General features: G+C 38.7%; 3 protein-coding genes across 4 annotated transcripts in view; 2 read left to right on the forward strand and 1 right to left on the reverse strand.

Moving 5' to 3' along the window:
• Positions 1-1,320, forward strand: part of LOC106590479 (ribosomal protein S6 kinase alpha-3) — a 57,126-nt gene extending 55,806 nt beyond the window's left edge. The window contains exon 22 of the mRNA XM_045710582.2: positions 1-1,320. This exon is cut by the window's left edge and continues 1,506 nt beyond it. The gene's annotated coding sequence lies outside the window, so the exon portion shown is untranslated.
• A 24-nt stretch (positions 1,321-1,344) lies between these two features.
• Positions 1,345-5,157, reverse strand: LOC106590463 (uncharacterized). Its single transcript, XM_014181522.3, has 2 exons — positions 4,501-5,157; positions 1,345-3,855 (listed from the first exon to the last, which is right to left on the reverse strand). Exons 1-2 carry the CDS (start codon positions 4,786-4,788, stop codon positions 2,416-2,418), a joined length of 1,728 nt encoding a protein of 575 aa, XP_014036997.2. The 5' UTR covers positions 4,789-5,157; the 3' UTR covers positions 1,345-2,415.
• Positions 5,158-5,607: 450 nt separating this feature from the next.
• Positions 5,608-13,677, forward strand: LOC106590461 (eukaryotic translation initiation factor 1A, X-chromosomal). Of its 2 annotated transcripts, XM_014181520.3 has the most exons (7): positions 5,608-5,772; positions 6,633-6,716; positions 7,220-7,323; positions 7,539-7,589; positions 12,771-12,852; positions 13,079-13,170; positions 13,358-13,677. In XM_014181520.3, the coding sequence occupies exons 1-7, from the start codon at positions 5,757-5,759 to the stop codon at positions 13,361-13,363; spliced, it is 435 nt and encodes a 144-aa protein (XP_014036995.1). In that variant the 5' UTR covers positions 5,608-5,756; the 3' UTR covers positions 13,364-13,677. The 2 variants fall into 2 exon arrangements, with proteins under 2 accessions (XP_014036995.1, XP_014036996.1); XM_014181521.3 differs by lacking the exon at positions 6,633-6,716 and having other exon boundaries at positions 5,613-5,772.
• The last annotated feature ends 265 nt before the right edge of the window (positions 13,678-13,942 follow it).

Raw genomic sequence — 13,942 nt, forward strand, 5'->3', positions numbered from 1 at the left:
TGTCCATTTGTCACTTTCACGAGGTTGGAGTAATAACATGTTCAACTACTTAAGAAATATGGATCAATTCTAGGTTGTGGATTTAGATTTCGAGAAAATGAACAACTAAGGAAGAATGTTTTACTTCTCTCATTGACTTCACAACCCCTAAACCCTGGCCAGCTTGGTCTGTTTTGCAAGCGTTCACAGATGTCTAACGATGTTGCATCTCTGGGTTTAGAAACTCTGTGGTAGCTTCTTCTGTGACTGAGTCATCAGACAGGGACAAAACTAGTGATGTCATCAGAGTGAGAGCAGGTAGAGCTCAACTGACCCCGCCTCCTATGTAGAGACAAGCTCCTCCCAGTCAGCCACAAAATCCAGAGTGACGGGACTGAGGTCCAATCATGGCTTTGGTGAGCCAGTCTGGGTACAGCCTGCCCTGTCCATGCCACACCTCAACATTTACAGACACCAAGGGAAAGCTGATCCTCGACCAGTGTAAAGCAGTGGTTATCTGGACAGCGAGTCTGTGTATATGTTGATGCCTTCAAATGCTCCTCGGGACTCCTCTGAACCTTGTGTTTCCCAGTTCCAAGGTACATTTGAAAGCAGCATGTGTGGATGACGCTATGAGGAGTCTGTCTGACACCGAACTGACACTACTGTTCCTACAGCAGCTCAGGTTTCTAGATTAAATACCATGCATTTTATAATCATTAACTATGTCATGTAAGCACATAGGTGGGGTGGGAGAGGTCCATGGATGTTGAAATGTGTGGATAGAAGAGACATGATATTTTATGCTGAATTGAACCCTTTCAACCTGCCGTCTGGAATGTCATGACATAGTTGTGGAGGTAATCCAGTATGTTACTGTGTGGGCCAGCTGGCACCTGCTGACTTCTGGTCAATCCCTTTAAAGCACTGTCTGTCTAATTGAATGAAACAATATGTAGCTACAGTATCAATGACTTGTAGCAGTATTATTGAATTAATGAGCTGATTCTGGATCGGTGGACAACTCCTACCTATTCGATCGCTCTCCCTCAGCTCTTCTAGATGTGTTGTAACAGTCTTTCAGGTTCTGCTTGACTGGTAGCAGAGCTGTAAGGTTGTGTGTTTGAGATGTCTGTATGGTTTTTTCCCCTTCCAGTTTGAGAGTAGATGATATGCCTTTTTTCTCTCTTTGTGTTGCTCTCTCCTTCCTCTATCCCTATCCAGTGGAGATAGTGTCCCTTCCTCCACCACTGCTGCTGTCTCCTCTCTCTGGTTTTGTATCTCAGTGGAGTCACAGTAGGACTTTGTATTGAACATAATAAAAATACCTTCAGTATACAACTGTGTTTTTCACTGACCAGTAAATACTACAGAAAGGCTTTTTATTCAGACAACATACAGTCAACAGCATAGAGAACAATGCATCAAAGATGTTCTGTAATGGAACCAGTCGACATCAAAAGGCTCCTGGATGACAGGGCTACAGTGGCGTTCCGGTCTAATCTCTATTGGGCAGAGAAAGTTCACTTGGTTTCCGATTGGCCCAGAGAGTTCTCTCTTCTTTCCATTGGCCCAGAGAGTTCCTAATGTATACATCTGGCATAGATAGAAATGTACTAGAGTTGACACTATTCCTTATTCTACATGACTGACAATCCATATGTTTTTACAAAGTAACATGTTCTATACAACACATTTCTATGGGTATGATGCACCCTCTAACCCTACCCATAGTGCTGTACTACTGACCCTGGAGTACTGTAGGAAATAAACAAGTGCTGATGAAGAGGAAGGTGCAGAACCAGAACAAACAAAGATGTAAACCTCATAGGATCATGTACGGGCTAATAATATACTCTACAAACAAATACAAACCCAAATGTTAATTCAGAAACATTTCATTACACTTGCGACTATCACATTTTACATAAAGCTACTTACAGCAAATGTTGTGTAAGACAATTCTCTAAATCGATAAAAGGACAATACAAAAGATTCAACTGAATTATCTCTATAATGAATGACAGCTAAATACATATCATGTAGGATATTATGGGGCTTATAAAGGGCTTACAACGCTTTGAAGACGCATGGCCTTCAAGGTGAAAGTGACAAACAAATACTGTACAAGTGAGCTTCAATCTGATATCCAATAAGAATCCCATCTTTACAAACCTAAACTCTCTCTCTAAATGACAGTTAGCTTGAAGGTCATTTCTCCCATTCCATCTGTATCGATAAAGCAGCTTCAGAATGAATTTACTGTAACAACCAAGTAGTAGCTGTCCTTTAGTTAGACGATTTGATCCCAGTCTCAGTGTTCTCCTGTACAGAAATATTCACTAATAAAGTTCCCAAGTCAGTTTTTCATGTCAGAGGAGGGGTGTGGTTATGGGACAAAGGGGAGGGGTTAAAAACACTAGATTGAGATTCTATTTATTTGGTTATAAATTCTTCTTCTTTGATCTCTTGTAGATGGGCGTGGTTATCTTGTAGATGTGCAGGATTGTTTGGTAGAGGGGAGGGGCTTTTCTTCAGAGGGGCTGTACTATGATTCCCTGTATTGTCAGGTTTGTTGAGTTTCCCAGACTGCCGGTCCAGCTGCTTCTGGTTGCGTCTGAGAGCGTGGTTTTTCAGGTGGACAGTGAGGCCCCTCTGGGTGAGCTGGTAGATGCGACACTCATAGCAGTAATAAGGAGTCACGGCCACGTGTCTAACCTGATGTGTTAGAAAGTTGTCGATCGAGGAGAAGTTTCTTTCACACATCTCACAGCGCGGGACCCTGCCTGGGTGTTCCGTGTTGTAGTGCTTTTTCATTGTGAATTTATTCAGCATCTCCACAGAGCAGAAGGAGCAACACAACATCACTTTGTGGAAACTGGTGTGACTACGAGAGTGCTTGTCGAGGACTATCTGGTTTCTGTAGTATGTGTTGCAGAGTGGGCAGAAGAATTTCTTCTTATGGCTGGGTTGGTATTTATTCTGATGCTCCCCGGCTCCTCTGGCTTTCCGGATAGCATCCAAGTCCTTTTCCTCCTTGTTGTCCTCCTTCACATGGTGGAAGCAGATGTGAGTCCTCAGGGAGCCCTTGGATGGGTAGCGTTGGGGGCAGAGCGGCACTGGGCAGGCGTATTTCGCATCAGTGCAGCAGCCGGTTTTATGCTCCAGTAACTCGCTTCGGGACTGGAAGGTGTTGCTGCACTGTGGGCAGCGGAACCCTGCAACCCTCTTCTTCCCCTCCACAGTCTGACCTTTCTGTCTCTCCCTCTCTTCCTCCCTCGCCCTCTCTGCAATCATCTTCCATTCGTCTTCCTGGGTTTTCCTCCTCTCTTGCTCATATCTCCACCATTGCGGCCCCGGAAGCTTTCTCCGTTTCCCCTTTTCCCCCCACATCTCTTCCGTCCTGCTCTCTCCCCCTTCCGCCATCTGCCATACCTCCTCCTCTACCACATATTCCTCCTCCTCTGGATTTGAGTTTTCTATCACAAACACTCCCTCCACCTCCCCCTCACGCTCCATCACATTCATTTTCTCTTTCCTGTGAATCTCTGTTACCATGGCATCATAGCCTCCATCCTCTCCTTCATATGGGCGAGTGTGTGAGTATTCCATCCCATACTCTCCTCCCTCATCCTTCCTATCTCCTGTGTGTGAGTCTCCTATTTTCACCACTCTAATCTGGTCATAGCTCTCTGCAATGCTCTCATCCTCCCCAACATCTTCCTCTTTGATTGAACTAAACAACTTGTTGAGTGAACCCAACGAATTGTTCCAGCGATTCATCTGCGAATCCAACTCCCTGTCCACTGGCTCCTCCTTGATGCCGGCCATTTTTACTTCCAACATCCCAGTCCCCTTCGCCCTCTCAGCGTACACCTGTGAGAGATGAACAAGAAGTGTTTCATTTAGAAGTAACATTATTCAATTAAAGTTATAGTGTTGGAAGGTTGTGCTTCAACAGTACATGTACCTCAACGCCCAGAAAGCTCAGATTCACCAGCTCTGCAAGCTTTATAATGTCAAAATACGTTTGTTGGTTCGTTAGTTGGTAAGCGAAAATGCATATTTGGTGATCAAAGGACGGATTTTGACATTATAAACTTTGCATATCTGCTAAATGGGAGTTTGAATCAGAGCTGCTGGGCGCACTGATAGATACTACTAGTTCAGGGCTACACTTGGTTTAATAAACTGTAGGCTAGGCTGGAAGGCAATTTTAGATAGCTATAACGTCTTTCAAGATCAGCCTATAAGAACTAAAAATATGTTTTTGTTGGTGGAGTGAAAAGTTTAAGAAATTAAGTAGTTAATTGGCTGCAAATGTTTGAAGTAATTGCGCCGCCATCTTCTCTACTAAAACATTTTCAGTCTGTCTTTGATTAATGATCCTATAGCCTAGGCTGTCTTTGATGCTATAGCCTAAACAACAGTTTTGCCCAATGTTAAATTAAGTTTAATAAAACATGTACAAATAATAATAATAATTGTAGGCTAGCCTCATAGCGCGAATATCATACTCACGGTGTGTTTCCGATAAGCCGATGTTTTATCAGTGGAATAAATCGATGGGATTGCGTCAAGATTTAATATTAACCTCGTGGTGAAACCGAGATCAAGTTTTGTGAAGCACTCTTCTGTAAAGTGGTCGCCACATAAACGGGAAACATCTGGAATTTGCTCTCCCGGGTTGCTTCCATTGATAAACTGTAGCCACCGTTGGCGTCTCTGGGGCTCCTCTGGTAAACTGTAATGAATAATTGCGTCCGATTGATTGGCGCATCCTCTAATAATGCATTTATGGATTTCCATTGCGTTCTTCTCTTTAGCCAGTTATTTTCTAATGAAACTGAGTCACAACTTGATGTACGTTTTAGCTTCAAATGTTGTGTCGTCGCCGAGATGTGACAGCTGCGTTTGCACACACTGACCCGGACTACCAGTATCTTTGTTATTGGTGTCTGCTAACAGCTAGCACTGTGGCTAAGCTATCTACAGTGTAGAGTAACTAATTTATATCCGCACGTTGACTTTTCACTTTCTCTCTATCTGGCTATGAAGTTCGAACAGTGGTGAATTCAGAAATATCCATGGATATGTGTAAATTCAACCACAATCATATTTTCCAGCTACCAAAACGTTATAATTTATCATGGATTGCTAAAACAGCTAGCAGGTTGTTACTTCTTCTGTTTTATTATCAGAAATGTGCTCTATCGCCACCTACTGTAGTGGAGTGTTTCTACTGAACGAGCATTTAACCTAGGCTATATTATTTTTATTGGAATGGATCATATAAAATATAAATATAAAATGTATATTTAATCGATAGGTTTTATTATTCTAAACACTTACCCAGTTCCAGCATATAAAAATGTTAAAATATTAGTCAATACGTTCCATATGTTTCCACTGTGTCTGTGGTCCATTCCCAAGTAAGTACATTTACAAAGAAAATAAATATTTTCAAATATTTTCAAATTAATATATGATTTGTGTAATGGTCTGGTGTGTTTGATTTAAACGTGTAATATTGTTGCATTCCGAAACGTAAATGATAAAGAAAGACAGTAACTTTCTAGCATGGTGTATTGCTGTTTCACATGTGTAAATAAAGCTTTACCATTTTGTATGACATGTCATGCGCATGCGTAAACCGGTGCACAAGTGATGAATTGGTTTTCCGGGAGAAATTGGCCCGTTTTTCTTTCTCAGTATTGTTCATATAGCAGTAAGCGCCATCCAATCACCACGGGACGAAGAGCTGAGCTGTACGGAATATGCCCAAGAATAAAGGTAAAGTTAGAAGTGCCGTCTATTCCCGGAACTTGTCCCTCAGTAAAAACGTGACACGGTTGAATAGCTAGAGAACAAAATGACTAACGGTAACCACCAGCTTCGTAGCATATATTTTCACAAATCTAAGTACGTACAAACTAGGTAAGTTAAGAGCAGCCAGCTCGCTGTATTATCGTTCTGACGTTAAATTGTACTGTTAAGGGCTCACATGACTTGTCGTCTAACTAACTAGCTGGCTTGCTAGCCACTTATGGTGCTAACACGGGCATTTTAATGGCAGTTAACGTTATTGACTCAATGAACCCATTCAAACAGCTGTCAGCTAGCTACATTTGCCTGGAGGATTTTAGCAAGAAGGTTTCACGTACTGACTGTAGTTGGCCATATGGCATATCTGCGCTCTATTCCTGTAAAACATTTTCACATGTTGCTATAACACATCATGTACCTCCTGTAGTTGGACTCCCGAGTGGTGCAGCAGTCTAAGTCACTGCATCTCAGTGCAAGAGGCGTCACTATAGTACCTGGTTCGAATCCGGCAAAATTGACCCAGCGTCGTTGGGGTTTGGCCGTAGTAGACCGTCATTGTAAATAATAATTTGTTCTTAACTGACTTGCCTAGTTAAATAAAGGTTGGATAAAATAAAAGTTGGTGATGTGAGGTTGACATTGAAACACTATAATAATACAGTATAGGTTAGCTATTGGGTGTGGTACTCTGATTTCATAGTGGAAACTCAGAACCTTTACCGTACATAGCTACAGTAGTTAAATACAGTCTGAGCGAAAGTGTCTGCTAAATGACAAAAATGTGAGTGGTCTATATGACTTAATTTATTTCTCTCTGTCCTCTCCAGGTAAGGGAGGAAAGAATCGTCGACGTGGAAAAAATGAGAATGAGTCAGAGAAGAGAGAGTTGGTGTTCAAAGAGGACGGGCAGGGTGAGTGGCGGACGGGCAGGGTGAGTGGCGGACGGGCAGGGTGAGTGGCGGACGGGCAGGGGTCTTTACCAGGGCTTGTGTGGGTGTAGGCTTTTGCTCCAGCCAAATGGCAACATGGCTGAATCAAGTCTTTGTTGAAGACTATGATTGGTTGATTAGTTGGTGTGTTACTGCTTTGGCTGGAGCAAAAGCCTGCACGCACACCAGTTCTAGAATTAGAACTGCCAGTCTCTCCCCTGTGTGGAATACCTCAACTGCTCCTGACAATGCTCTAGAATGTACAGCTCCTTTTTTTCCAAGTTTCTGGAATGCAGATAAAAATGCAGCCCTGTTTTTAGAGCAGACGTGTGTTGTATTGAGGGTGAAGGTATACAAGCATTACGATCAACATGGCCCTACTCCGTGGGAGCAATGTAACCCTCTCCCCTGTGCTGTAGTGTACACTCAGGTGTTCCCAACTCCTGTGATGTTGTGTATGTTAAGTCGTTCTCTCTTTCCTGTAGAATATGCCCAGGTGATTAAAATGTTGGGTAATGGGAGGTTAGAAGCCATGTGTTTTGATGGAGTTAAGCGGCTCTGCCACATCCGAGGAAAACTCAGGAAAAAGGTAGGAACACACACCAAACACGCCCATCATATTGACACACAAGGGGAAACCCTGAATGATGCAGACTCAATGTTTTTTTTCTTCTTTTCTCCCCACTATGGACTATCAACCGCGACACAGCATGGGCTGCAGTTGTGTATTAACCAATTCTTTAGATTGTTATCCATTCATCTGATTTAAGTCCTTGTAAAAGCGTTCTTATGTTTTTATTTCAGGTGTGGATTAATGCGTCAGATATCATTCTGGTGGGTCTGAGAGATTACCAGGTGAGATGACCAGCAAGTTTACAACTGCTGTTGTTGTGGGTGACTGTGCATTTGGTTGTCACTTAGGGCTGGGCGACTATAGTGAGTAGTTATAGCTATAGTGAGTAGTTATAGCTATAATGAGTAGTTATAGCTATAATGAGTAGTTATAGTGAGTAGTTATAGCTATAATGAGTAGTTATAGTGAGTAGTTATAGCTATAATGAGTAGCTATAGTGAGTAGTTATAGCTATAGTGAGTAGTTATAGCTATAGTGAGTAGTTATAGCTATAATGAGTAGTTATAGAGAGTAGTTATAGTGAGTAGTTATAGCTATAATGAGTAGTTATAGAGAGTAGTTATAGCTATAATGAGTAGTTATAGTGAGTAGTTATAGCTATAATGAGTAGTTATAGTGAGTAGTTATAGCTATAATGAGTAGTTATAGTGAGTAGTTATAGCTGTAATGAGTAGTTATAGTGAGTAGTTATAGAGAGTAGTTATAGTGAGTAGTTATAGCTATAATGAGTAGTTATAGTGAGTAGTTATAGCTATAATGAGTAGTTATAGTGAGTAGTTATAGCTATAGTGAGTAGTTATAGCTATAATGAGTAGTTATAGAGAGTAGTTATAGCTATAATGAGTAGTTATAGAGAGTAGTTATAGTGAGTAGTTATAGCTATAATGAGTAGTTATAGAGTAGTTGTAGTTATAGCTATAATGAGTAGTTATAGTGAGTAGTTATAGCTATAGTGAGTAGTTATAGCTATAGTGAGTAGTTATAGAGAGTAGTTATAGCTATAATGAGTAGTTATAGAGAGTAGTTATAGTGAGTAGTTATAGCTATAGTGAGTAGTTATAGTGAGTAGTTATAGCTATAATGAGTAGTTATAGAGAGTAGTTATAGCTATAATGAGTAGTTATAGTGAGTAGTTATAGCTATAATGAGTAGTTATAGTGAGTAGTTATAGCTATAGTGAGTAGTTATAGCTATAGTGAGTAGTTATAGAGAGTAGTTATAGCTATAATGAGTAGTTATAGAGAGTAGTTATAGTGAGTAGTTATAGCTATAATGAGTAGTTATAGTGAGTAGTTATAGCTATAATGAGTAGTTATAGTGAGTAGTTATAGCTATAATGAGTAGTTATAGTGAGTAGTTATAGCTATAATGAGTAGTTATAGAGAGTAGTTATAGTGAGTAGTTATAGCTATAATGAGTAGTTATAGAGTAGTTGTAGTTATAGTGAGTAGTTATAGCTATAGTGAGTAGTTATAGTGAGTAGTTATAGCTATAATGAGTAGTTATAGTGAGTAGTTATAGAGAGTAGTTATAGTGAGTAGTTATAGAGAGTAGTTATAGTGAGTAGTTATAGCTATAATGAGTAGTTATAGTGAGTAGTTATAGTGAGTAGTTATAGCTATAATGAGTAGTTATAGTGAGTAGTTATAGCTATAATGAGTAGTTATAGTGAGTAGTTATAGCTATAGTGAGTAGTTATAGCTATAATGAGTAGTTATAGAGAGTAGTTATAGCTATAATGAGTAGTTATAGTGAGTAGTTATAGCTATAATGAGTAGTTATAGTGAGTAGTTATAGCTATAGTGAGTAGTTATAGCTATAGTGAGTAGTTATAGAGAGTAGTTATAGCTATAATGAGTAGTTATAGAGAGTAGTTATAGTGAGTAGTTATAGCTATAATGAGTAGTTATAGTGAGTAGTTATAGCTATAATGAGTAGTTATAGTGAGTAGTTATAGCTATAATGAGTAGTTATAGTGAGTAGTTATAGCTATAATGAGTAGTTATAGAGAGTAGTTATAGCTATAATGAGTAGTTATAGAGAGTAGTTATAGTGAGTAGTTATAGCTATAATGAGTAGTTATAGAGTAGTTGTAGTTATAGTGAGTAGTTATAGTGAGTAGTTATAGCTATAGTGAGTAGTTATAGTGAGTAGTTATAGCTATAATGAGTAGTTATAGTGAGTAGTTATAGAGAGTAGTTATAGTGAGTAGTTATAGAGAGTAGTTATAGTGAGTAGTTATAGCTATAATGAGTAGTTATAGTGAGTAGTTATAGCTATAATGAGTAGTTATAGTGAGTAGTTATAGTTATAGTGAGTAGTTATAGTGAGTAGTTATAGCTATAATGAGTAGTTATAGTGAGTAGTTATAGCTATAGTGAGTAGTTATAGCTATAATGAGTAGTTATAGAGTAGTTATAGCTATAATGAGTAGTTATAGAGTAGTTATAGTGAGTAGTTATAGCTATAATGAGTAGTTATAGTGAGTAGTTATAGCTATAATGAGTAGTTATAGTGAGTAGTTATAGCTATAATGAGTAGTTATAGTGAGTAGTTATAGCTATAATGAGTAGTTATAGTGAGTAGTTATAGCTATAATGAGTAGTTATAGTGAGTAGTTATAGAGAGTAGTTATAGTGAGTAGTTATAGTGAGTAGTTATAGCTATAATGAGTAGTTATAGTGAGTAGTTATAGCTATAATGAGTAGTTATAGTGAGTAGTTATAGCTATAATGAGTAGTTATAGTGAGTAGTTATAGAGAGTAGTTATAGTGAGTAAATATAGTGAGTAGTTATAGCTATAATGAGTAGTTATAGTGAGTAGTTATAGAGAGTAGTTATAGTGAGTAGTTATAGTGAGTAGTTATAGTTATAGTGAGTAGTTATAGTGAGTAGTTATAGCTATAATGAGTAGTTATAGAGAGTAGTTATAGCTATAATGAGTAGTTATAGTGAGTAGTTATAGCTATAATGAGTAGTTATAGTGAGTAGTTATAGCTATAGTGAGTAGTTATACCTATAGTGAGTAGTTATAGAGAGTAGTTATAGCTATAATGAGTAGTTATAGAGAGTAGTTATAGTGAGTAGTTATAGCTATAATGAGTAGTTATAGTGAGTAGTTATAGCTATAATGAGTAGTTATAGTGAGTAGTTATAGCTATAATGAGTAGTTATAGTGAGTAGTTATAGCTATAATGAGTAGTTATAGTGAGTAGTTATAGCTATAATGAGTAGTTATAGAGAGTAGTTATAGTGAGTAGTTATAGCTATAATGAGTAGTTATAGTGAGTAGTTATAGCTATAATGAGTAGTTATAGTGAGTAGTTATAGTGAGTAGTTATAGCTATAATGAGTAGTTATAGAGAGTAGTTATAGTGAGTAGTTATAGCTATAATGAGTAGTTATAGTGAGTAGTTATAGCTATAATGAGTAGTTATAGTGAGTAGTTATAGCTATAATGAGTAGTTATAGTGAGTAGTTATAGCTGTAATGAGTAGTTATAGAGAGTAGTTATAGTGAGTAGTTATAGCTATAATGAGTAGTTATAGTGAGTAGTTATAGTGAGTAGTTATAGCTATAATGAGTAGTTATAGAGAGTAGTTATAGTGAGTAGTTATAGCTATAATGAGTAGCTATAGTGAGTAGTTATAGCTATAATGAGTAGTTATAGTGAGTAGTTATAGCTATAATGAGTAGTTATAGTGAGTAGTTATAGCTATAATGAGTAGTTATAGTGAGTAGTTATAGCTATAATGAGTAGTTATAGTGAGTAGTTATAGTTATAGTGAGTAGTTATAATGAGTAGTTATAGTGAGTAGTTATAGTGAGTAGTTATAGAGAGTAGTTATAGTGAGTAGTTATAGAGAGTAGTTATAGTGAGTAGTTATAGCTATAATGAGTAGTTATAGTGAGTAGTTATAGCTATAATGAGTAGTTATAGTGAGTAGTTATAGTGAGTAGTTATAGCTATAATGAGTAGTTATAGTGAGTAGTTATCGCTATAATGAGTAGTTATAGTCGACTATAATTCAAATGTGTTTTTTAGCGCACAGTGCCTGTATCGCAAGAATCAAATTTTGTTTTTATGAGCGTTTTATGTCCACTTGTTGTCTTTTTGGTCTTATCTCCTTTGCTCCTTCTGTGCCAGTGTATACATTCCCACTCATACACCAAGTCCCTGCCACTCACAACAACAACAGATGAAACATCACTTCTTCCTCTATGACAAAAAGCTGTTTCAACTCGCTATTTGCATTTGAGGTTTGGTCCAACAGAATGGGTCCTATGGACACTGAAAGCCACCGAGACATTATTTGAGAGTAATAGATGAGAACTAAACCTTTCTAATGATACCTTTTTATCTCTCAACTCATAAAACGTACAGAGAGTAGACCCTACTAAAACAGGAGTAGCTTATCAATGAACATTGTTTCTGGAAAAGAAATGCTCATTTTCTGTGCAACGTGCCACTAGCAGAATTTTTGCTACCAGCTGTTCTAGCTTTCTAGTTGTTTTATAAATGTGCAATGAGAATAAAAATACACATTTATACCAGGAATTGGCAACTAATTCTGAGAAATAAGCATCTTATCCAGGTAGGCTACTTGATTTCAACATGTGAACAAAGTGGACAGGCTAGCATGCTGTTCAAACAGTTAGAGGCAGACAGGAGGGTGTGTTCATAGCAGTTCAACTGTTCTACCTTGTTGGCTAACAAATAGATCCAAGTTGGCTAGACTTGAAATCTAAACATTATCTGACTACTCATTAGCATGTGGGCTTGTGCTTGAGAGATTGTTTATTAAGACCTGTGTTACACAGGAGGTTGGTGGGACCTTCATTGGGGAGAACGTGCTCGTGGTAATGGCTGGAGCGGAAATAGTGTAATGGCATCAAACACATGGCTGGCATTCCATCCCAGCCATTATTATGAGCCTTCCTCCCCTCAGCAGCCTCCTGTGCTGTGTTAATTTTCTATTGTGCTACAAGAAGTTTATTAGTGGGGATGTGCTTGGTTCTGGTCCAATTTGTAACAAAAGGACATTTTCATAGACTGAGTTGAAAGCCAGATCAGTGATTATTGAAGAAAAAAAGCTGGTTAAACTATTTGGATTAAATAATGACATTATTAGTTGGTCTTATGGTTGTGGAAGGCTTATATTTAGCCTAGGTATACTTACACACTCCCTGAATTCATTAGATTATTGCTGACTGTTTTGAATGCAGTTTATTGACCTTTAATTGTACAACAACGCTTATTCAGAGAACATGTAAAAAATCGATATATAAATCGGAAATCGCCCATTGTTTGGAAAAAATAAAGATGGTTTTATATCGCTCAGCCCTATTGTCACTGTATCATAAAAACAGGTTTGAGTTTAGGTTTTTTTCTCCCGCTATAGGACAACAAAGCTGATGTGATCCTGAAGTACAATGCAGACGAGGCCAGGAGTCTGAAGGCATACGGAGAATTGCCGGAGCACGGTGAGTACTATGAAGAGGAGCTTTCCCTATGGTAACAGCTAATGGGATTGGAAGAGTGGTCATGCAGGAGAAGAGACGAGGGAAGAAAGATAGAAATGATTGAGACACAGCCCATGATGACTACCGCTGGCCCAATGATTGGTTTTGTAGATATTAAATTCCTGAGTTGTTTTGTTTGCACATCCTTGTTGTCTCTCTGACTCCTCTTCCTGTCTCCTCCCCTCAGCCAAGATCAACGAGACGGATACCTTTGGTCCCGGGGACGATGAAGACATCCAGTTTGACGACATCGGAGATGATGACGAGGACATTGATGATGTAAGTGCTCAATCAGTATCTTTTATTGCTTTCTGTAGGTTGGAACTGTTGCAATGACAGGATTAACCATCTGGTGACCCTCCATCCGTATCTCTCTCCCTGCCGCCTCTCCCCACCTCTCTTCTGTCCTCTCGCCCCCTACCCACCTCCTCTCGCCCACCTCCTTTCCTCTGTCATTATCCTCCAGATCTAAGGACCTTCTAGGGGAAGGTGGGATTTTTGTTTTACCATCCGCTCTGAAAATCATCACAGGACTTCGATACTTCTCTACCGGAATCACTGTACCCTCTGCCCACATTTGTGGCTGTGTTAACTAGTGACGACCTCGGCCACACAACATACTTCAAGGACGTTCAGCCCTCCCACTAACTCATTGATAACATGACTGCAGCTGCTCGCAATTTCTTGCGGTGTCCTTTTAATGTATTTATATCGATTTCATGCGGAGTGGAATTTACTTACAAGTATAGAATCTCTAGATTTGCAATAAAAAGATTAACCATTTTATGTTTTGTCCTGTATCATATTTGCTAGTTAGCAACGCTCTTTATATTAGTTAGGATTAAATATGTTTATTGATTACGGAAAACGGATTTCTCCTGAAGATGCCTCTATCCTTTGGAATGTTTCTTTAATTCTATATCGTATTCCGATTATGCCATATTGCAGTTAGAGAACGTTTTGTTTCTATTGATCAATGCCAAAATGAAGGCTACATATCCCCACCTTCTGTTTTTCAACACTGTATTTTTCTTTTGTTTCCCCATGTGTA

This window comes from Salmo salar, chromosome 29 (genome assembly GCF_965601325.2).
Source record: "Salmo salar chromosome 29, fSalSal1, whole genome shotgun sequence".
NCBI lineage: Eukaryota > Metazoa > Chordata > Actinopteri > Salmoniformes > Salmonidae > Salmo > Salmo salar.